The following is a 25,970-nucleotide window of genomic DNA, read 5'->3' on the forward strand; positions in this document are numbered from 1 at the left end:
CGGCATCCCCTCCTTGCCGTGGCAGTTGGCTGCTATGCCACACTTCTGTCCAAATGACACTGAGATGATGTCACTCGGCCTGATCAACATCTCGCAAGTGAATGATATTTCCCTGCAGCAGTCGCCAGATGACATAACAACGTGTCGCATAGTGGATGGTGATCTCCTGTCAGGTGCCATACGTCTATGCTGTTTCCACCTGCATTTCGGCTCTTTTGCTCATAAGAGCCAATGGCTGTGCACACTTTGCCACCATGTTATGTGACCCACATTGTGAAAGCTGAATTATAGATGCTACCCAAGACACTCATCTATAGGATATGAAAATTCCCTCAAAGATTGCAAACTGCAGCATTTGCGTCACCTAGAGAACAACGTTACTGCATTGAACAAGGCATTCCAGCAGCATACCATGGTTACAGCAACATATAGTGAGAAAATTGTTTCACATAAGAAGCCATCTCACAACATGAGTTCCTTCCTGAACAACTGCAATGGCTGCGTGACCAGATCATGACATACAATTTGCTGGTTTCAAGCAATCCTCTCTCACAACAGATGATGAGTGCAGTGCAGGGCACATGATCTGCTGCCCGTCACAGTTATGATCTCTCAACCTGACAACTCATATCCTATGAAAAATGTTCCAGTTATGTCTCACTCCAAATGTTTATGGCACTTCCAGATCACAAGAAATGATCCATACCTGCCCTACCTCGTGGCCAGCCATGACCGGATGCTCACACACCCCTGCACAAAGATGACCATGACAACATTCCACCTCTCTTCTCTCCTCATCCGGTGCTCTAGTACTCTACACTTAAGGGGAGGGGGCAGTGGAGGGGGGCATGGCTCTATGGGGACTCAACCAGTAAGACTCCCCAACACAACATCTCTGAGTATTGAGCAGCACTGAGTAGATACTCTTTGCCAGTCCAGTCTGGACTCGACCTGTTAGGTTTGGACATAAAGTCCACAACAGAGTACATACAGTATGTAAATAAATTAGTCAACTCTAATGCATTGATTCATATCATATCATATTGCACCTGTCCTAACTCGAGTTCTTACAGGCCTTTGACTTGTCCTACACAAAGTGTGTTCTTTCACATGTTATTGTTATGTATGTCACATATTGTGTGTTCTTTATTTTCTTGAGTGAATAAATCAGTTAAAATGAAAGGCTTCTTGCTTGCGAACACATTCCGCTAACAGTTTTCTCAATGCAGTGTTTCTTCACACTCATCTGAAGAACGATTGTCAGCTGAAATATTATGGCAAGATGTTGACATCATCTGACTGCATTCGTTGTTTCAGAAACATCTTCTTCATGAACTAAAGGAAACACACTAATTTTCTTTTTAAAGGCACCTCTGTATAATCAAGAGTAACCTTTAATCTATCAATAGTCTGCCCCTGGTAGCTGAGTGGTCAGTGTGACGGAATATCATACCTAACAGCCCAGGTTCGATTCCCAGCTGGGTCGGAGATTTTCTCTGCTCTGGGACTGGATATTGTGTTGTCCTTATCATAATTGTTTCATCCCCATTGACACACAAGTCACTGAAGTTGTCAACTCAAAAGACTCACACCAGGTGGATGGTCTACCCAACGGGAGGCCCTAGCCACACAGCATTTTTTATTTTTATCTATCAATGTTGGTAACACTTGTGTCCTTCTGACATAAATTTGGTCAAGTTTTCTGGTCTGTTTTCTCCATTATACAGGGCTACTGTAAACGATTTATTCATTTTCAAAGTTCTATTTTTTATTACATGTACAAATACAGGGTGAGTCACCTAACATTACCGCTGGATATATTTCATAAACCACATCAAATACTGTTGAATTGATTCCACAGACCGAACGTGAGGAGAGGGCTAGTGTAATTGGTTAATACAAACCATACAAAAATGCACGGAAGTATGTTTTTTAACACAAACCTACATTTTTTAAATGGAACCCCATTAGTTTTGTTAGCACATCTGATCATATAGACAAATACGTAATCAGTGCTGTTTGTTGCATTGTAAAATGTTAATTACATCCAGAGATATTGTAACCTAAAGTTGACGCTTGAGTACCACTCCTCCGCTGTTCGATTGTGTGTATTGGAGAGCACCGAATTATGTAGGGATCCAAAGGGATCGGTGATGGACCTTAGGTACAGAAGAGACATGCTAACACCTTTTTATTGGTCTTTTTCACTGACGCACATGTACATTACCATGAAGGGTGAAGTACACTTACACATGTGGTTTCCGATTTCAATTATGGAGTGGAATAGAGTGTGTCCTGACATGTCAGGCCAATAGATGTTCAATGTGGTGGCCATCATTTGCTGCACACAATTGCTATCTCTGGCGTAATGAATGTTGTACACGCCACAGTACATCTGGTGTAATGTCACCGCAGGCTGCCACAATACGTTGTTTCACATCCTCTGGGGTTGTAGGCACATCACGGTACACATTCTCCTTTAACGTACCCCACAGAAAGAAGTCCAGAGGTGTAAGATCAGGAGAACGGGCTGGCCAATTTATGCATCCTTCACGTCCTATGAAACGCCCGTCAAACATCCTGTCAAGGGTCAGCCTAGTGTTAATTGTGGAATGTGCAGGTGCATCATCGTGCTGATACCACATACGTTGACGCGTTTCCAGTGGGACATTTTCGAGCAACGTTGGCAGATCATTCTGTAGAAACACAATGTATGTTGCAGCTGTTTGGGCCCCTGAAATGAAGTGAGGACCAATGAGGTGGTCACCAATGATTCCGCACCATAAATTTACAGTCTACAGTCACTGTCGCTCTACCTGTCTGAGCCAGCAAGGATTGTCCACGGACCAGTAATGCATGTTCTGTAGATTCACTGGCCCATGGATTGTGAAACCCGCTTCATCAGTAAACAGTTAGAACTGCAACGCATTCTCTGTTAATGCCCATTGACAGAATTGCACTCGATGATTAAAGTCATCACCATGTAATTGCTGATGTAGCGACACATGAAACGGGTGAAAGCGGTGACGATGCAGTATGCACATGACACTACTTTGACTCAGTCCACCGGCTCTCGCAATGTCCCATGTACTCATGTGTGGGTTCATGGCAACAGCAGCTAACACACCAACTGCACCCGCTTCTCCTGTGATGGGCCTGTTACGGACCCGTTTGCGTGCTACGACAATACCTGTTGCATACAGTTGGCGGTAGATGTTTTGCAATGTGCGGCACGTTGGATGCTCTCTGTCCGGGTACTGTTCTGCATACACCCTGCAGGCTTCAGCTGCATTTCGTCGACACTCGCCATAGATGAGTATCATCTCCACCTTTTCAGAGTTCGAATACACCATGGTCACAGTTCCTACAACACTACACTATCACAGATGTCTGGTAACATGGTGTACTACAGTTGGTGTGCGTGCGGACACGAATGCAGAATAACAATAGCAGCAAGCGCTACATGCGGACACTGTGACAGCTAGACCAAACCACAACAGTGCACTACAGCCAAACATGTAAACACAGTCATCGTAAACATGTCCCTGCAGATGCTGCTCGCCGACCGTGGCCCGTGTTTGTTACAACACGCAACTGAACGTCGGAGGTTTCAAGCGTCAACTTTAGGTTACAATATCTCTGGATGTAATTAACATTTTACAATGCAACAAATGGCACTGATTACGTATTTGTTTATGTTCAGATATGCTAACAAAACTAACATGGTTCCATTTAAAAAAATGTAGGTTTGTGTTAAACATACTTCTGTGTATTTTTGTATGATTTGTATTAAACAATTACACTAGCCCCTCTCCTCACGTTCGGTCTGTGGAATCGGCTCGTCAGTATTTGATGTGGTTTACGAAATATATCCAGCAGTAACGTTAGGTGACTAACCCTGTATAATTTCTACATGCAAAGAACTATAACATCATTGAATTTACATTGTGCTCATCAGTTAGCATTGTGAATGCAGTGTCTTGACAAAATGGTAACAAAGCAAGAAAATAGTTTTTGTGTGTTGGAATACAGGAGCTGTTTATCTGTTACAATAATGCAGCATGTATTAAGAAGGAGTTATTGAAAAGAACCACTGTGTAAGTAGAGCACTGTGCATTGTTGTTTAGAGGTTAGGATCTCTGGTTATCTTTGTAAACAGAAAACCACGGGTCAATGAAATGTACCATATGCAATGGCAGAGAGGATGAGAGAAATGTTCATACACAGTCCCAACATATCAATGGTCTGCCAAAGCCACAAACTTTGAAAACATCAGGAAACTGTGGAAGATTTTGCAGTGGTGGTTACATTTCAGTATCTATAGTCTGCAGCTTGTGCAACAACGAAAACCTGAAGATTATGGCTGACCCTTCAGTTTTGCTTCACAGTGCAGTAAGTACCGATGAAAATTTTGCCTCCAAGCTGGTATTCAGAAATGAAGCAACCTTCAATTTATCTGGAAAGGGTTATTGCCACAACTCGATTGTGTGGGCCAGTGAACGTTCTCATGATATTGTCACATGAATAATATTTACTGATAATTAGTATTTTATGTCCAGTGTCCCAGACAAAGCCACATGGGCTGGTTTTCTTCTGTGAATAGACTGTGACAGGTACCTCTTACCTTTATATGTTGCAGTTGTGGTTGTTCTCACTACTAACTGCTGATTCCGATAATTTCATTGTCCAACAAGATGAGGTATCCTCTCATTGGAGTATTGATGTTCATCAATACCTTAACAGTGAATATCTGCATCACTGGATTGGGTGTGGTGATGAAGATGATGTGCCTCTTTCCCTTGGCCCTTCAAGTCACCCATCTTAATGCTTTGTGACTTTTCCCTTAGAGGGTACACTAAGAGTTGTGTTCGTGTACTACCTCAACTGCCAGGAATACTGAAAAAGCTAAGAGAACACATCAGTAATGCTATGATGATCATTGACAGGATTTTGTTAGGGAAGGTATGAAATAAACTAGACTACTGCTTTGATGTATGTAGTGTGGTCAGAGGGGCACTCGTAGAACATTTCCAGAGTGTAGAATGCAAACTTTTGAGAGTAGTGCTTCATCAAGCCTTTATATTAAAGAACCAATTTATGGATTCCAAAATAAAATTATTATTTTCAAAGTAGCAGGTTTTCAGTGGGTTCCATTTCCTTTTACAGCCATTGCTCCAAGATTGGCTCTGATTTTCTCTGTGACTGAATTTGGCTACACAGTATGATACATGTCATCTCATGTTAGATACATAGGTGCTCTTCTGAACAAAGCCTGTATGCTGATTACAGGCTGTTTGAAGTTTACTTTAGCAAATAAACCATAAGACTAGTGAATGTGTGCTACCCACATTACACCAAGGAGTGGTTATATCCAAGGGAACGTCCAGTAAGGGCCAATAAAGTTCAGTAGCCTTCTCACCTGTCCCTCCCTATCATAGAAAGAAATTAGATATATGTATTAGTCCAGTAACAGTTTAAATAAAGTCTTAACATGGGTATTGACCAATGTAGTAAATGTGTTTAGAACCATCTCTAAACTAATCCAGCAGTCATTACTATTCTCCTTGCAATAAAAAAAGTTACAGCTTTCTGGGTGCTAAAAACCTCCAGCTGAATTCAGTTTGTCATGTTTTTGTATCACCATTGCTACAAATATAGAAAGTATTCACATCTGTCAAAATGTTACCTGTTTAAGGGCATATTAATGTGTTCAAATGCCATGCAAGCTACTTCCTCATAATGAAGTATGCTGAAGGTATACTTATCTGTTGTAAAGTGATATAGCACTAGTATGTTTGGATATTAATGAACAGACTTTTTAAATGGTTTTGCATTTAATTTTTTAAGAAATCATGCTTTGTTTCCTCCACTTTACACAAAATTAGTATTTTTTATTCTGCAGCAGAGTGTATACTAATACAAAACTTCCTGGCAGATTAAAACTGTGTACCAGACCAAGACTTGACCTCAGGACCTTTGCTTTGTGCAGGCAAGTGCTGTGTTGCCTGATCTACCCAAGCCAACTCGCAACCCATCCTCACAGACCTACTTCCACCAGTATCTCATCTCCTACCTTCCTACTTCACAGAAGTTGTCCTGCAAAACTTGCAGGACTAGCACATCTACAAGAAAGGATATTGTTTAGAAATGGCCTAGTCACAGCCATATTCAGAGTGAAAAATTTGCTCTGGAAACATCCCTCTGGTTGCAGCTAAGCCATGTCTCCATAATATCACTTTTTCCTCAAAGTTTTGCAGGAGAACTTCTGTGAAGTTTGGAAGGTAGGAGCTGAGGTACTGGCAAAAGTAGAGCTATGAGGATGGATCATGAGTCTTGCCTGGGTAGTTAGTCTGTTAGTAGAGCATTTGCCCACCAAAGGCAAAGGTCCCAAGTTCCAGTTAATGTAACAGGAAGTTTCATTTAGAGAGTTTGCCATTCCATCTCAGAAGTAAACAGTAGAACTGTGTAAGGAGATGACAGCTCATAACAGCCAAATAATTAATCAGAGAGAGCAACTACAACAGGTTGGTGTGTATGACACTCAAAAGTTCAAGAAGAACATAAATGTGCACATGCACAACAAAAAACTAGAAATCACATGGTTTAGTGCCCTTTGTAGACAAACCTCTGTGTGGAAGATGATTTCCTGCAGGCTACCACAAGATCCTGGGGCACATGTAACATGAAGTCATTGCACATCCCCAGCATTCTGTTTTTGCATTTAAGTGTGTATTCACTGGGTTGTATTTCATCTGTGAAGTTGTGTGTTTCTGATCCAAGAAAATTTTTTTATTATAATTTGCCAGTATCAGTACATATGTACTGATACTGGCAAAAAGTTTCTGTTCTGAGGCCACGCAGTCCATATTTAGTGTGTCAATCAGGCAAAATCATCTTGAGGCAATTAACCCACCAACACATCAGGTTGAAGATACCCATTTGGTAAAACATCATGTCCTGCTGCATGAAGAAGTCTGTTATTGGTTGCTGCACATTCTCATCTGACAGGAATCATCAACCCTGCAAGGCCTTTTTTAAAGGACTGAATGTGTAATACTATAATCACATGGGGAGAGGTCACAACTCTAGTCTAGGGCAGGTGCTAGAGTGTCTCCCACTTAACTTGGTGTAACATCTGTATCACAACATTTGTGATACGGGAAACGAGTTATCATGAAGCAGCGGCACCCCTTCTCACAGTTTTTCCAGGCATCTTGCCTTAATTACACATCATAATTTCTCCAGCATTATGTAGTATCATAATACTTCCCAGTGATGGAGACACCAGGTTCTTTGAAATCAGTGTAGATGAGTGTGGACACACAGCTCAATCAGCAACTTGTGAATCATGGCGAGTATGGAACTTGATACATGATCCCACAATGGTGATTTTTGATATTACTTTGTTATTACTGTATCATTTTCGGAAGGCGTCTTTCCACAACGATTAAAAATTGCAAAAGTAAAACCATTGTATAAAAAGGGCAATATACATGATGTGGGAAACTATAGACCAATAGCTTTATTATCGGTATTTTCAAAAGTAATAGAGACAGTCATGAAAAACAGAATTACAAATTACCTCGAGAAATTCAATCTATTGTCTGTAAACCAACACGGCTTCCGCAAAGGAATGAGTACAGAGTCAGCCATCACCCAATTCATTGAAAATATTGTAACGGGGCTAGATAAGAACAACAGTACAATAGGAATAAATTTGGACCTCTCAAAGGCATTTGATACTGTCCAACATGATATCCTGCTAGACAAATTAGAATATGTCGGTATACAAGGAGTAGCTAAAAAGTGGTTTCAGTCATATCTCCATAATAGGAAACAGGTAGTAGAAATTGCAACAACAAACAGTAAAAACCAAAGTATTGTTTACAGATTGGATATTCAGACTGTGCCAATAGGGGTACCGCAGGGGAGTGTTCTAGGACCTCTCCTATTTCTTCTTTACATAAATGATATCAAGATTCCAGTAAATGGTACTCATATAACCCTGTTTGCGGATGACACAAACATTGTAGTAACTGACATAAACCAGGTATTGCCAACATCTGCAACCAGAGTTATAGAATATTTGCAAAATTGGTTTGAAGTGAACAAATTAACCATAAATATCTCTAAAACTAATTATATTTAAAAAGAAAGATGATGAGACTTACCAAACAAAAGCGCTGGCAGGTCGATAGACACACAAACAAACACAAACATACACACAAAATCTAGCTTTCGCAACCAACGGTTGCCTCGTCAGGAAAGAGGGAAGGAGAAGGAAAGACAAAAGGATATGGGTTTTAAGGGAGAGGGTAAGGAGTCATTCCAATCCCGGGAGCGGAAAGACTTACCTTAGGGGGAAAAAAGGACAGGTATACACTCGCACACACACACATATCCATCCATACATACATACAAGACACAAGCAGACATTTGTAAAGGCAAAGAGTTTGAGCAGAGATGTCAGTCGGGACGGAAGTATAGAGGCAAAGATGATGTTGAAAGACAGGTGAGGTATGAGCGGCGGCAGATTGAAATTAGGAATTAGCGGAGATTGAGGCCTGGCGGATAGCGAGAAGAGAGGATATGCTGAAGGGCAAGTTCCCATCTCCGGAGTTCTGACAGGTTGGTGTTAGTGGGAAGTATCCAGATAACCCGGACGGTGTAACACTGTGCCAAGATGTGCTGGCCGTGCACCAAGGCATGTTTAGCCACAGGGTGATCCTCATTACCAACAAACACTGTCTGCCTGTGTCCATTCATGCGAATGGACAGTTTGTTGCTGGTCATTCCCACATAGAACGCTTCACAGTGTAGGCAGGTCAGTTGGTAAATCACCCACGTGATTTACCAACTGACCTGCCTACACTGTGAAGCGTTCTATGTGGGAATGACCAGCAACAAACTGTCCATTCGCATGAATGGACACAGGCAGACAGTGTTTGTTGGTAATGAGGATCACCCTGTGGCTAAACATGCCTTGGTGCACGGCCAGCACATCTTGGCACAGTGTTACACCGTCCGGGTTATCTGGATACTTCCCACTAACACCAACCTGTCAGAACTCCGGAGATGGGAACTTGCCCTTCAGCATATCCTCTCTTCTCGCTATCCGCCAGGCCTCAATCTCCGCTAATTCCTAATTTCAATCTGCCGCCGCTCATACCTCACCTGTCTTTCAACATCATCTTTGCCTCTATACTTCCGTCCCGACTGACATCTCTGCTCAAACTCTTTGCCTTTACAAATGTCTGCTTGTGTCTTGTATGTATGTATGGATGGATATGTGTGTGTGTGCGAGTGTATACCTGTCCTTTTTTCCCCCTAAGGTAAGTCTTTCCGCTCCCGGGATTGGAATGACTCCTTACCCTCTCCCTTAAAACCCATATCCTTTTGTCTTTCCTTCTCCTTCCCTCTTTCCTGACGAGGCAACCGTTGGTTGCGAAAGCTAGATTTTGTGTGTATGTTTGTGTTTGTTTGTGTGTCTATCGACCTGCCAGCGCTTTTGTTTGGTAAGTCTCATCATCTTTCTTTTTAAATATATTTTTCCCACGTGGAATGTTTCCCTCTATTATATTCATATCATTAATCTAAAACTAATTATATCCATTACAGGAAAGCAAAGTCACACTCTGATCTAGATCTCAGAATACAAAATAAAGAAATTGTGAGAGTTGCTACCACAAAATTCTTAGGTGTACATATAGATGAAAATTTAGACTGGAAATCCCATATCCTGTATCTCTCACATAAGTTAAGTTCTGCTTGCTTTGCTTTACGCGTTATTAGCTTTGTATGTAGTAGGGAATGTAGCAGAGCTGTTTACTTTGCTTATATACATTCTGCTATTACCTATGGCCTCATCTTCTGAGGTCATAGTAAGAAAAATCTCAAAACCATCTTCACTCTACAAAAACGAGCTGTTAGAATAATTACCAACAGTTCAAGGCTAACTCCTTCAAAGCAATTATTTAAACAGCTGAATATTCTACCCCTACCGTGCCTCTATATACAGAAAAGCGTAATTAATATAAAACAAAATATTAACAGTTTCCAATCCAACTCGGATCTACATACTTACAACACAAGAAAGTGCAATGACGTTCATATAAAAAGAGTTAACAAGGCTTTGGCGCAGAAACAAACAAACATACAAGGAAGTAGATTGTATAACAAACTACCGGTAAAGTTAAAAGAAATAAAAAAATTGTTTTCATTTAAAGAAGCAGTATTCAAATTTTTAATGACCAACTGCTATTATAGTGTAAAAGAATACCTGGAATAGCTCCATACTAAACCATCATATTTATGTACTCTGTGCCAATAGTAATTTTTATCTGACTGTTGCTATGATCTAAATAAATAATATTTACAAAAGTGCTAGAATTGCATGTGTTATATCTAAATATCAACTGTGTATTCCATGTAAAAAGTCTTTCTCATACATCAATGTAAATAATCAAAGTTGTACATGCTATTTCAATGTGGTCTGATGTTACATAGTCTACTATGCACATCTGTATTTTGTATAGTATTGTTCACCCTATATGTGTGTATATATATACTATGTATTTTTTTTGACGAAATCCATGCAATGTAAATTGTCCCTGGATGAATAAACTACTACTACTACTACTACTACTACTACTACTAGATCTGTGTCGTTTACCAGCCATGACTGGACAGACTGCGTCAAGATTAATTACATATATACATTTTTTAAAAAATTCACAAAATTAAGACATTTATACTTAATAGAAACAATATTTGTTTGTCCATTCACTTTGGTCACTATTAAAGAATTCACCAATGGAGTACAATGGGCATTCTTTCAGGTCCTGTGCTACTATCATAACATGTTGCCCCATATACATTCTTCATTCTTCAGTGGATGTCTACCAGTGTTTATTCTTTGGAAGACAAAAAAGAATAACAACACATGGTACTGTTTGGACACAATTTGTAATAATGTTGGCATAGTTCACATTTTCACATTTACTGCATGCATGTTAGCAATGCTATGTTGCATATACACTGCAGCAGTGCCATCAAATGGAAACTTTTTGATCACCCATTGTGAAAGGTTTAATCAAAATGAATGTGTTCTCTCTCCTCATTAAAAAATATCACTACCTTTTTTGCGCAGTAAAATAGCTTTCACTACCCAGTCAGTTACCTATAATAAACAACATGATTTTAGATATGAAGAAGTAGGTGAAATGTAGTGTTAAGAACTATTCTTGATTACTGATTGGTAATGGAACCCACATATCTTGTGAGCACTCGGAATTATACCTTCTCTTAATCATTAGTTATCAAAACAGTAAATAACATTTGTGATATTAAAAAAAAATAAAACTTCAGTAATTTACACATTTTATTTGCACTATGTAACATTATTTACAACAATGTAATTACATATGTTATATTTACAGAATGATCATATACACAGGGTTATGCTTTTATCTTAAATACATCATCACTGCATTTCTACCATTAACAGAAATAAATAAATTAAGTTGATTCCTATCCTACTACCTCATTCACACCAGAATACTGATCTCCAGCCTTACACAACAGAGTCAGGAACATTAATCGTTACACTAATCAAACAGCAGTTTCACCTATTACATGGCAAAGATCTGCTTTCAATACAAAAATATAGTAAAAATTTATTTTATGACAATACTGATATAGTCATGCTGCCTCTCTTTTCACAGAATATTCTGCACTTGTAGGAAACAACTCTAGCAAGAATAACAGACTGTGAACCTACTGTATATAAAACTTACTCTATCTAATGTATAAGCTTAGATTTCAATTACTTTGATTATTACATATTTGGAACAATGCAGAAATTAGTTTCACTTTCTTTCTGTGGAAGATGGTTCAAGTTTAACAATTTAACAATCATGTATTGGATGACATTATCACTTATTAAACCAAAAATATATTTATTTAGAGACTGATCAGTGGTGGCCATGATGTGTTTTGTCAACATAAATGCAAAATATATTAACTATACCTGATTAATTAATCGAAAAACGTTTCCTTTTATGAAACTGAAGCAGACAAATAGCTGTTTTTAGATCCCTGCATGAAATTCTAAAAAGGTAATCATGTTCTTTCGTAACAGGTCTTCCACATACTGCTCAGCATAAGGTTTAATGTATGAAGAAATGAAGTTCTGTTTTCAGCAAGTAATGAAATATTACTTAACTTTTTAAGATACTTAACACTTCAGTTCTGCAGCAGACATAATGTGTAAGGAGTAAATTTTTATCATCTCACCACCCATAAGATACACAAGTAAATAACTAATCACATACTCTAAAGTTCTTGTTATAAAATTCATGTCATTGAATTTTCATGAGCATTTACTCTCAAATTTCCTTCAGTAATCACTGAATATAGGACATAGAAATTATTTCGGCAGTGTAGTCACTTATTCCTCACTGTTGTATCAGGTAACATGGAACTGAAACATGAGCCATTGAAGAGGAAAAATACCTACAGTAGTTGTTTTTAGACATGGCTGTAAATGGCCTGTGCAATGTAGCAATCTAACTTGTGGCAAAAGAAGTGAAAGTAATATCATATTGCTACTCTTATTACATTAAAATTGAATTAAAGAGTTTGTATTGGCTAAAAGGCATTAAATTCTGTTTCAAAGCCACAACAGACATTTTGCCATGGAAAATAACCATATATTTGTTACACACTATTAATATCATTGCCATTTCACTTTTGTAGTGTTTCATTTGCCTGTTATACATAAAAATCTGCATGCTTTAGTCCATTATGTATCAAATAATAGTTCAGTAAAAAATAGAATCAGTCTTTAGCATGTATCCAATATACTCCTCCTCCTCATCTACATCCTCTAAGCCTCAGCAAGGAGTGATGTAATTCTTTGTTTTTATTTATTTTTAATCCAGTGAAGTAAGACTTTTACCATTTTTTCTTCTTCTGGGACTGCATAGAGATTCTCTATGTGTAATACTTACAGTGAAAGGTAACCTACACATCTCATCAAAATATTTTCTCCAATTTCAGCACTGAATTACAATAACAAACTCACACACAAAAATAAATAACAGTGACAGAAGAATGGCTTCTCAAACACAAATTGTGAAATTATCTTGCTTAAGGTGAGAACTACAATACTCAGCTATTTTACAATGTTTCTAAATAATTTCTGCAACATTGTATATGACAGTTTTAATGAATTACGTAGCTTGGTAACACATTCTCAAATCACACTAATGCCTTACTTCTGTTCACTATCCAAAATTTTCAAAGTGATGGATGAAATAAGGCAATTTGCGACCTTTATTCACCTCTTCACAGGCAGCCATTATGCTCTTTGTAAGAGGTCGAGGCCCACAGCTGAAGACTCCAATCTTACTTACCTGGAAACATAAAAAAATACAAAAAATGATAATAATAATAATAATAATAATAATAATAATAAAAACAACAACAACAATATCCTGCAGATTAATGATAACAATAAAGATACTCTGCTTATCGTGTGTTAAATAAAAAGGCATCTCCATGTATCACGAGTAGCAGAAAATCCGATATTGAACCTTTTGGAACTCTGTATTAATAAGATGTGAATTTCTGAGTTGATTTATGGGGGAACATGTTTGTCTGATATGTGTTAGTAATAATAAAGATTCAAGGAAGTTTAAAATGAATTTCTATGAAACAGAGTTATTATCTAAAATATGTTTCAGAATTTACGTAAAACAAATAGATGTATTATAAAGTAAAGATGTTGGTGTGATGTACTGTGTACTTCCTTTAGACATAAAATAGGGAGTTTGAATATATGTAATACACATAATACTAAGTGGCAAATTTATTATTGTACTCACATAGCTATGCTTCTTCTGCACAAACTTGAGGAAAGATGACATGTCTGGTCGACCAAAATGATTTATAGCTTTCAGTCCCGTGAACATGCTCATTTTTGAGAGTCTCTGGAAGTGATTCTCACAAATGTACTGTAAGAGATTTGTCACAATGTATTAGTGAGTATGGAAAGAATGTAATAATAACTATCTGTAGTTTTAAATCTCCTGCTATGCCAGACTTTGTAAATATACAATAAAATTCAGATTTTATTGCAATATACAGTAACAGTCCCATTACAAAATGATTGACTAAAATTAACTTGGGCTTCCCACTGTTTCAATTTGTTTGAACTCCATTTTGCTTGGCTGTAAGCCTGAGGTACTATGATACTTCTGAAACTTGCAGCTAATGCCTTCAATCTTGGTACATTTTGTTACACTGTTTCAGCTAAAAATCTTGTCAAAGTTTTCAGTGGCAATGAATGTTAGCTTATTATAGGTAAGTGATAACATGTAGACTTTTAAAGAACCTTAATTCTGTCTTACCAGCATTGTAGTCCTTAGGTCAAACTTGTGGAAGAATTGTGTAATGAAGATGTGTATCTCTAAAACATTTGTTACATCCTTCTTCTCGACATCTCGCAACACTTCAATGAACCATTCAAAATGTCGATGTGAAGGACAGATCCACAAGAAATATACCTGAAAAAAGTAAATAATTTGTTAATGACTTCTTCAGACAGTTTGGAATTATCAGTTATTTTGATTTGTACATTATGTTCTGTAAATCCATATAGAAGGGTAAATTTCAGGACTATGGAAGAAATCAAGTAATACATTAACAAAGGGAAAGAAACTCATAGAAATGTATCTACACTTTATTAATAATTAAACCATGGAAAATCCAGGATAGAATAATGGCAGTGTTATGGAAAGAATAGATTGCTACTCAGCATATAGAGATGAAGCCCATTTGCAGAGAGGCACAACAAAAAGACTGCTATACATACGAGCTTTTGGCCAAAAGGCCTTCTTCTAATCTAGAAAAAACACAAAAATTCATGCAAGCACAATTTTCACACACACACACACACACACACACACACACACACACACACACACACCATTGTATCTGACCACTGAGGCTTATGTGAGCTTTCTGCATCAGAAGAAGGCCTTTAGGCTGAAAGCTCACATGTATAGCAGTATTTTTGTTGTGCCTGTCTGTGACTCAACTTCATCTGTATACTGTGAACACTAATATTTACTAGCACTAGGCTGCTCAACACTATTTGTACTTATGCTAGTTAAATGTTACATGATAAGTTAGAAGAAAATATACTACTTTGAAAAAACGCTGCTGTTTCTTGCTGTGTTGTATTATAAGAGGCGTTCAAAAAGAAATGTGCCAGAGGCATAATTACAGAAACCAGTACCTGTATATTAGAAGTATTGACCCTGGCTGTTGAGACACTTGTCCCACTGTTACACAGGGCAGTGAATGGCTGTCTCACAAAATTCCTGGGGCTGCAATGTTAACCAGTTCCGCACATAAAGCTGGATGTTGTCGTCTGAGGTGAATCATGTGCCCATCAGAGCCTTTTTTAGGGGACCAAAAATGACTTAATCACAGGGAGAGAGGCCTGAACTGAATGGAGGGAGGCCGAGAACCTTCCATTTGAATTTCTGTAAGAGTGCTGCGACTGTGTTGGCCGTATGAGGCTTTGCATTGTCATGGAGCAGAATGACCCCACGGGTGAGATTGCCTGGTCATTTTGATTTGATCACTTGGTGAAGGGTGGTCAAGGTTTGTGAGTAACATTGGGCATTCAATTTTGTCCTATGCTGCAGGAAGTGAATCAGAAGTGAATCATTTTTGGTCCCCTTAAAAAGACTCTGAGGGGCAAATGATTCACCTCAGATGATGACGTCCAGCTGTACATGCAGAACTGGTTAACATCGCAGTCCCGGGAATTTTATAAGATGACGATTCACCGCCTTGTGTCACAGTGGGACAAGGGCCTCAACAGCCACAGTTAGTACTTCTAACATGGTTTCTGTAATTATGCCTCTGGCTCATTTTTTTTGAACACCCCTTATAAATAGCTGTTTGCTTAAACACATAGATTCAAATTTTTATATAATCCAGCTATTACCTTTTTGCATGCAACACCAGAATATCTGTTGGTGGATGTACCAAAGACAAGGTCATTTAGAATAGATGCATATGGAGTTACTCCTATGCCACCTCCTACCATAACAGCCACTTCAAATTTATACCAATCTTGATTTCCACCTCCAAAAGGTCCCTCAAGACGAATCTGTAAAAACAGAAGTTGCAGTTTTTTTACTAAAGGTTTGATTAAAAATAGACAGAATGTTTGCTGACAATAATGGACAAATGGCAAAATAACTTCTTAACAAACATGTGCACTCAATACCTCACCCCTCATACACAAAATAGCATAGCATACCATACTGTGAAAGGCTATGTAGGACAACATATAATGAACATATACATACAAGTGTAACGCATGGAAGATGATAATGACAGTAAAGCTTTCAAAGTATATTTTTCTTACATTCTCATAAGAAATTAATTATGGTTATTAAAAATGAGTGATAAAAATGGAACCTAATAACACTAATTTTTGTGACATATGCCAGTGTCAACAGTTATTCTCATGTTCAATTATTACATTCTATCAGAAGTGCACATCAACATCAAAAGAATTTAGATGTGAGTGGGAAAACTTGTTTTTCAATTGTTTTGAACCTAGTTTTCTTGTAGGTCAAAACTAACACGAGTAAAAGGGATTTAGAGATTTCTGTGGTAAAGAAAATACTGTAATCAGAGATTTAATAATAAATGAAGATTGAAATTGCATTATGAGCACTGTAGTTATTTAATATAAAAAATTATAAATGAAATTAAAAATACAAGAAAAAAGAAATTCAAAACCAAAATAATCAAAAAGTTGTCACTGTTTTCATACTGAGAGATACATGAAATACTTACTGAATTCTATGGATTTTTCCAAAGTTACAAATTGAGGTTTCAAAATGACTGTTTCACCACAGGTGTTCTAGAGTTAGTCAGATAGGTACAGAGAGATGGTAAACTGTTTCTGTAAAGTACATTAACAGGAAATGACCATAATTAATACATAGCTTATGTTATTTACCAGTGACATTTCCCACACATACCCAACATTTAGTAAGGCTGGATAGCGTCTTCACAAATTTGCAGAAAAGCTACTACTTAAAAATGAAGGTTCCTGATATTCTAATTTTAGTAGTCTCTTGCTGTTGATCTATTTCTATGTTTTAAGAGTCTCATACATATGCTTATTACTCTGGATGACATTCATTCATTCATTCATTCATTCAATTCTGCAGATCCCATCATAAAAGAGAATCCTCATGGTTGTGTAACAGTCATATATACATTTAAAAAATATGAGAGACTTGACTTGTATAGTGTATTAACAATAAAATATCATTGTAGGCCCCTAGTGCTTAATGAAATTCATACTTGTGCCAGATAAATTTAATCAACTAAATTAGAAAGGAAGCTGCTACTTTTGATAATGGTTTTTTAGTTATTTACAGTGGTGTAGTATAGTTATGAGAGCAGACATTTAATATTAATTGTCACTGAATAGGACAGCATATACTATAACAATGAAAACATGAACAGGATGAATCCAGCAACACTTATGAATGGATCACACAAGATATTTGACAGAGACAGAGTGATGCCTGTAACATAGATTCCATACCAATAATAGCCAGTGGACCAGAATGATTTCTCATACAAACTGAACAATAAGAGAAGGAGATAGCAACAGCAAAATGAGTAAAATGGTGCAACAGACTATAACATCAGAAACATCAATGTAACAGTAGCACAGCTGGCTCAGGCCTAAAATTCCTATAAATTTTTATAAAGTGGATGACACTGGTCCATATTTTGCAGTTACTGGAAGAATTGATAGAATGTAATCATGTTGCCTGGAAAGAAACAAAGGCACTGTAATAATATATATGTGACAAATATTCTAAATATGTACCGATCACCATCTAAATCTCTTGACAGACATTATCAAATGATAAGAAAGCTATAGTAAAACTACAGGATGTCCCACTCGAACCTCTTTGATTTCAAAGAACCAGGGGGGGGGGGGGGGGGGAAGCCACAGTAGATATGACAATGAAAAAAGCACCACATTGTAGAGCATCTCAAAGAATTTATTTATTTATTATCAATACACCTCTACACGTGAACCATTTGTAGCATGAAGAATATTGAGTCTATATTCAATTTCTTGCCAAGTTCTTTGTAACATTTCTTCTGTTATTATTGCAATCGAATTAGTGATGCAACATCACAATGTAGGAATATCGTCCACTTTGGTCGCAGACACGCGGTGCTTCATGAATCCCCATATGAAGAAATCAAGTGACATAATGTTGTATGAATGTGGTGGCCAGGCAACGAGTCCTCTGCGTCTGATCCAATGACTGGGAAATTTCCTATCTAGGAACTTGCAAACAGCTGTTGAGCAATGCAGTGGAGCTCCATCTTGTTGAAAAATGATGTTGGGTTGCAAGTCTTGCATCTGAGGGTACACAAACTGCTCCAACATGTCCAGATACACTGACCCATTCACTGTTTGTTCTGCAAAGAAGAACGGTCCCCATTACCCCACACCAGATGTTTAGTTTAGGGCTATCATGAACATGTTCAATGACAACGTGCATATTTTTCAAACTCCAAATCCAAACATTATGCATATTAACCCTTCCTGATAGATGAAAGGTCGCCTCATCTGAGAATAAACATCTTTCCAGGAAACTGGCTGAGAATAAACGTCTTTCCAGGAAGCTGGCATCCATACCAATACACTGCAGCATATCTGCAGCAAATGGTTGTTGGCATGCTTTGTCATTCAGCATCAGATGTTGCAGAATTTGCACTTTGTGAGCACACATACGAAGACGCTGGTGAACTACATGATGCAATGTTGATTGAGGTACATCAAGTTGCTGAGATGCTTGATGAATTTACTTACGTGGGATTCTGAGAAACATTTGTCTGATGTCCTCCACTGTCTCTTCTGAAACTCCGTATCATGCACCACCAGAATGTTTCAGAACACTTCCTGTTGCCAGAAACTTCCTATACCATTTCTTAATTGTTTTTACATCAGGTGGATCACATTCACACACACAGCAATAATTTATTTGCACAGTAATCGGCAATTTTGTTTCTGCAAACCACACCACTATTTGCGTGCACTGCTGTGGAGTCGCCATTTTCACTTCATGTGACCATGTTGCACTCTTGTGAGGATATTTGGCAGTTCTGATGGAGGAATGTAAATTCTTTGAGATGCTCTACAATGTGGTGCATTTTTCATTGTCATATCCACTGTGGTTTTTCTGTCCTGGGTCCTTGAAATCAGGGAGGTTTGAGTGGGACACCCTGTACTTTAACTTCTGAACAGATATTGGACATGACTGATTTCCCTATACATAAATCAAATGAGAATGATGGATGCTGAGTGATACAGAGTAATACCACTGCTCCTGTACCAAATGAAGTACTAGATATAATGATAAAAATAGTTTAATGAAGGCACAAAAGTAATAATAAAATACTGAGAATGCAGGTTAGGCTTCATAAAAAGCAAAGGTAGAGTTTATGAAATTATACATTTAAAAAACTATATTTCATGGCTTTAGAGAAATAAGTATCTCCTTGTAGTGTTCACAGACTTTGAAACAATATATGATAATGTGTCATTAACTATCTATGGATAGAAATCACAATGGCACTGCTAGGCATTAAAACTGCAACACCATAAAAATGGCATGCAACAAATGTCACATTGGCATGAAGTATTCTACAGGTTGGATACACAAAATATTAACATTTTAATGTAAACATACAGTGTGAGTGGAACACCATCTGCATTGTGTATGTAAGGAAAGATTACAAAGTGGGTTTCTTATTCAGAAACCACTGTTGAATGATAGCGGTTTGCGATAGATAATTTTATGTCTCATGTAACATAGAGAATCATCCACCAGCATGTAGCTCAGATGTACTAAACAGGGCTCTACTCAGATGACTTTGGAAGCATGTGGGGATGGGGGATGGGGTATGAGGGGGTGGGGGAGGGTGCAGGCAGGTGCTCTTATATGTATGGTCTTGCTGAAAGTGCAAGTGAGCTGATGGCAGATAAAAAAATAACCACACTCTAATAGCAGATTTCTGTACTGTTTGCTTTGATGATCAATGGTTGGCATACTAGGGATACAATTTCACCACTCACTATATGAAGATACAAGTATTGGTCTGGATCATGATAGATTAGCAAGAGTACTCATTGCACATACTTGTCAATGTACTTGAATTCGGAACTGACATATACTAATGTGTGGCATTGCTCATCAGCCATTGTGATATACCACATTTTAAGCATCAAATGGCAGATTTTGAAATTGTTACTAATCTTTGTGTCTTCTAATATGCAGATAGCAAATGTATTTTGGTGGTTTTTATTCTGTGCAATGAGAGCTTGTTTTCTATTTGAATGGATCTGTGTAAGTTTATGTAGAGATTTGTATCTTACAATCTACCAATCTACCAGTTTTAAGCAGACTAGCGTTTTACTGCACTGTAGCGTATCGATACTGTTACAGTTTTATCTATTTGACAGAAACCTATAATGCACAATTTGTTAACCATAAATGACAGCCCTGGCAGTAGTTTTACTTCAAACAAAGGATTTATCACATATCACCCACACTATAAATGGCCTATGGGGAGTCAAGTATCAACATGATTTAAGAGATTGTGGACTGCTTGTGCCTGCCTTCACTGATTTTGCTTGAGTCAAATTTACTAAGAGCTAATATCTTGCTTGACTTGTCCTGATAGCAGCAACCTCTGATTCAACTGCTTATTGTTCATCACCATATATCACATAACAGAGCAATGTCATAATTGAACAGTCACATACACATCTTGAATAGCCTTTTATAAGTCCAAAACAAGTATAAACATGCTCATGAAGGCACATAGGTGAACTCAGTTTACCACAACTACTTAGATTCTCCACCAGTTTCAATACTTTTTTTTCAATACCTTTTTAGCCATGTGCATGCTGTATTTGAGTGATGCATGTGTGATATTGACTGCAGCCACATGGCAGAATGTCTTTACCTGGTTGTTGGGTAACTAGTAAAAGCACTTCCACCAGGGGACAGTGATGTGACACAGTGTGGCAATATGTGGCCATTCATGGCTTTCACTAGGAGAGTTGGCTTATTGAAGGCACAATGTGCTGTTCATGGTTTTTTGTTGCTTTAGATTTGTTTACCTTCCCAGAGGGCTGATCTCTGGGATAGAAATGGCACCCTGGCCTTGAGGACTGTTGGTGCTGAGATACCTGTCGGAATTTGAGCCACTAGCCACACAACCATTTGATGGAACTTAGCCCATAATTTCTTCTCATCTGAAATCTGTTAAAATCTTTATGGTGAGCATCTACCATCATCATCGAGTAGCAGTTTGAGATTCTTAAACACGTGTCCCAAGCCTCCATCATCCTGGTTAAGTTGCACCTTGCAAATGTGTTTTCTGTGCCTTGCATACATCCGGGTGAGTGCGAACTCATTAATTAATTGTATTAGGCCACTTGAAGCTGTTTTGAGCAAGCATGTGTTATTTGCTGAATTCTCTAGTTAACAGTGGCAGGGAAGGTACATACCTCATTGGTGTTCATGCCAGTTTCTCATGTTATTCTTCTAGTGAGTTGTGCTCTTAAGACAATTTTTTTAAAACTTACTTGCTGGTTTCCACTTTATGTCCTTGTCTGAGCCCTCAAGTAGTGTGTGTGTGTGTGTGTGTGTTACAAGGGGCACAGAAGTGTTGTTGTTGTTGTTGTTGTTGTTGTTGTACATACATTATGAGGAAGCCTGGAAGGGAGCCTTACTACATAGTCCTACATGTCTGCTATCAGGTCCCTCAATTGACGACTAATCCAAAACAAAGAGCTACATGATATACCATTTAATTTCTGAATGCAGTGATTAATAAGGGTATCTGTCTCCTTTTACTAAACCAGCTGGACACCTAGTTAAATTTTTGTGTTTGTACTGTAATTTTTGAATGGGTTTGAGCTACATTCTGGGTGAGTTCGACCTTTGTGATACTATCACTATTTTTTGTTGTTATCTATTGTTCTGACACCCTCTCCTGTCCCGGTGGGTGAAAGATAATTTAAGAGTTTTGTATTTACCATTCCTTGTCATTAAACAGCATTAACTCTTAATCTGTTTTCTTATTAATTGATTACTGAGAATTTCTCTTTATTTTTAAAACTTTTAATTTGCTTGTTGCTGTAAGGTGTTTTACTTAGTTTATTAATTTGGTGACAGAAGAGATTTTGATTAAATACCTGGGATGTAAGATCCACTTAGTGTCAAATATTCGCTATTCCATTATTGTTTATTATTGCTCTAAGGCACTTGTTCTGAGCCTAATTGTATGTAGCCAATAATGGCAGTTTCTTTCTTATGGCACAAAAAAAATCTTTGATAGTATCATCATGAGCCTGGTTTTTAATATCTTACTTGAGACTGGCCATTGTGGGTGAATTCTGACTAAAAATTGTTTTTATTATTCTCAGTAGACCTTGCCTCTATTCAAGTCTGTCATCCTGTGTATAATAAGTACAATTTTGAGGTGCCTCACTTACTGTAAACTTATAACTGGCCATTGGCTGTAAATTCTGGAATGCCATGTTTCTTTTAATATTTCTGTGAGGCATTATTTTGTTATTGAGTGTGTGTTTGTGGTGCTAAAAAGTGCAGTAACCAACTGTATTTCTAAATTACTTTCTCTGTGGAGAATATAATATTTATTTATTCTGGCTTGCAGGAGATTCATAAGAGTTTCCATGTTAAGTGTTTGCTGTTTATTTATTTGGTGAATTACAATGTTAATAAATTGTTGTTAAAATTTTATTGCTTTCATTGTATATAGAGATATGCTGTATGAAACACATTTGGCTGTCAAGGGAGCAATGCACAATGCCTTTAGTGACTACCACAGCAGAATATTATCAAATGACATTTCACAAACCCCAAGGAAATTTTGGTTGTATGTAAAGATTGTTAGTGGCACCAAAGTTAGTGTCCAGTCCCTAGTGAATGAGACAGGAAATGAAATTGAGAGCAGCAAATCAAAAGCTGAAATGCTTAACTCCATTTTCAAATGTTCCTTTGCAAAGGAAAATTCAGGAGAATTGCCCCAATTTAATCCTTGTACCACTGAAAAGGTGAACAAAATAAGTATTAATGTCAGTGGTGTTGAGAAACACCTGAAATAGGTAAAACTGAAGAAAGCTCCAGGCCTTGATGAAATCCCTGTCAGAATCTATACCAAATTTATGGCAGAGTTAGCCCCTCTTCCAACTGTAATCTATTTTAGATCCCATGAACAAAAATCATACTCAGTTCTTGGAAAAAGTCACACGCATCTACAAGATGGGTAGTAGAATTGATCCACAAAACTACCATCCAATATCCTCGAGATTAACTTGTTGTAGAATCTTAGAACATATTCTGAGTTCAAATATAATGAGGTATCTTGAACAGAATGATCTACTCAGTGCCAACCAGCATGGATTTTGAAAACATCAATCATGAGAAACCCAACTCACACTTTTCTTGTATGACATACTCAAAGCTTTGGATCAAAACAATTAGGTAGATGCAGTGTTTCTTGATTTCTAAAAAGCATTTGACTCAGTACTGCACCTACACTTATTGTCAAAAGTATAATCATACAGGGTATCAAATGAAATTGATGACTGAGTTGAGGGCTTTTTGGTAAGGAGTCCGAGCATGATATCTTGGATGAAGAGTCATCATCAGATGTAACTTCAGGTTGCACCTGGGAAGTGCATTGGGAACCTTACTGGTCATGTTATATATTAATGCCCTTACAGAAAATATTAATAGTAAAATCAGGCTTTTTGAAGACGATGCAGTAATCTGAGAGAAGCTGCATAAATATTCATTTGATCCTGATAAGATTTCAATGTGGTATAGAAATTGGCAACTTGCTGTAAATGTTCAGAAATGAAAGATTTTGCACTTTACAAAATGAAAAAAGTGTAGTATCCTATGACTATAATACCAATGAGTCTCCAATGGATTCAGCATACAAATACCTGGGTGTATCACTTTTTAGGGATATGAAATGCAATGATCACATAGTTTCAGCCATGGGTAAGGCAGGTGGTAGACTTCAGTTTATTGATAGAATATTGGGGAAGTGCAATCAGTCTACAGAAGAGAATGTTTACAAATCACTCACGTGACCAGTTCCAGAATGATACCCAATTGGGGAGGACCCCTATCAGATAGGACTATAACAGGGGATGTTGAAGGTTTACAGAGAAGATCAGCATAAATGATCAAAGGTTTCTTTAATCCATGGGAGAGTCACAGAAATACTGAAGGGACTGAAACGGCAGACTCTTGGAGCCAGACATAAACTATCCCAAGAAAGTCTATTAACAAAGTTTAAAAAACTGGCTTTAAATGTTTATTCTAGGGATATACTACAATGTCTTAAGTATCACTCACATAGGGGTCATGAGGATAAGATTAGAATAATTACTGCACAGACAGAGGCATTGAAACAATAAGTCTTCTTGTGCTCCATATGGGAATGGGACAGGAAGAAACCCTAATAACTGATACAATGGGACATACCCCCTGCCAAGAACCTCACTGTGGTTTGCAGAGTGTACATTGAGATGTAGATGTAGGGTGGCACAATTGTTACCAAATCATCTCATCGTTACTGTAGGTAAATAAATTGTTGATAGTGGCTTTACATTTAGTCAAAAATGTCACAACACACACAACTAGCATAAACAGTAACAAAATAGTGTTGTCATTAAATTATGATGGTTATTTTTAAAATAATCAGATTATGATTTAGTTTTGTAACTTTACCTTAGGATGATCTTCTTCAGGATTAAAGTTACAGGGGTCAAAGTAATTTCTTAGCTTCCAAGTCCATGGTCCTTGTGCTTTTATGTGGCAGGATAAAAAGTTTTCATGTGGAGCTGATGTTAATGTAAATGAATGGAATTCTTCTGGTTTGAAAGCAGTACAAGAGAGTCGGACCCATTGGCCAGACAAATATTTGAAATTTGGTGGCCTGTAAAACTTTAGTTTTATGACATCTGATGGCAGCAGCTCAGTCTCAATAATGTCAAGTGCCATATATTTTGTCCTCAGGCTAACAACCTGAAAAATAAAGTTTCCACACATAATGTGTTGCTTTAAGTTTTTTGAATTTTCTTCATGTTATAAACTGTAACTTATACACCTACTCACAAAAATAGTTGCAAGCTGTTTCAGAATGTTGATAATTATATTGGGGTGTATGAACATCAAAATGTCTCCAGAATGAGATTTTCACTCTGCAGCAGAGTGTGCACTGATATGAAACTTCCTGTCAGATCAAAATTGTGTGCTGCACCGAGACTTGAACTCGGGACTTTTGCCTTTATTGGGCAAGTGCAGTACTAGAGCAAGGCAAAGGTCCCGAGTTTGAGTCTCAGTCTGGCACACAGTTTTAAACTGCTAGGAAGTTTCAATCAACATGTCACACTAAATTTTGTGAGGCAGAATTAGATAGTGATACTTGGAAGGAGGAGCTGACAAACTGAATTTCTTTCAGGATATTTTGTCAAAAGAAATAATAGTGGAAAACAAATTTATATTTCATTTAGTTGATCATTAAAACAGCTGTGCAAATGGAGAAAATGTGACTGATATACTGATATCATGAAATAATTTGCCACTGCACTGAAAAATACAGTTTAGCATGGTTAGCATTCAGCAATACATCTCTCTGTTTCTGTAGGTATTCACAAACCCTGGAACACTTTTCATATTTTACTTCATGCTGTCTTGTATTTGTAGGTCTTGTAGGAAAAGTTGAAAGGAAATAGTACTCTAAAGGTAACTAAACATCATGGAAAGGCATCTTCAAGAACATTTGTATTT

At 37.5% G+C, this 25,970-nt stretch overlaps 1 protein-coding gene across 1 annotated transcript in view; it reads right to left on the bottom strand.

Moving 5' to 3' along the window:
• Nucleotides 1-11,362: 11,362 nt before the first annotated feature.
• The window catches only part of LOC126174871 (dual oxidase), a 557,146-nt gene continuing 542,538 nt past the window's right edge, over nt 11,363-25,970 (bottom strand). Inside the window, exons 18-22 of the mRNA XM_049921282.1 lie at nt 24,909-25,205; nt 16,022-16,186; nt 14,412-14,567; nt 13,887-14,015; nt 11,363-13,415 (exon numbers count right to left, since the gene is read on the bottom strand). Coding sequence (XP_049777239.1) covers nt 13,287-13,415; nt 13,887-14,015; nt 14,412-14,567; nt 16,022-16,186; nt 24,909-25,205 — 876 coding nt within the window. The 3' untranslated portion in view covers nt 11,363-13,286. The remainder of the gene's footprint in view (nt 13,416-13,886; nt 14,016-14,411; nt 14,568-16,021; nt 16,187-24,908; nt 25,206-25,970) is intronic.

The sequence above is a fragment of the Schistocerca cancellata genome, chromosome 3 (assembly GCF_023864275.1).
Source record: "Schistocerca cancellata isolate TAMUIC-IGC-003103 chromosome 3, iqSchCanc2.1, whole genome shotgun sequence".
Taxonomy (NCBI): domain Eukaryota; kingdom Metazoa; phylum Arthropoda; class Insecta; order Orthoptera; family Acrididae; genus Schistocerca; species Schistocerca cancellata.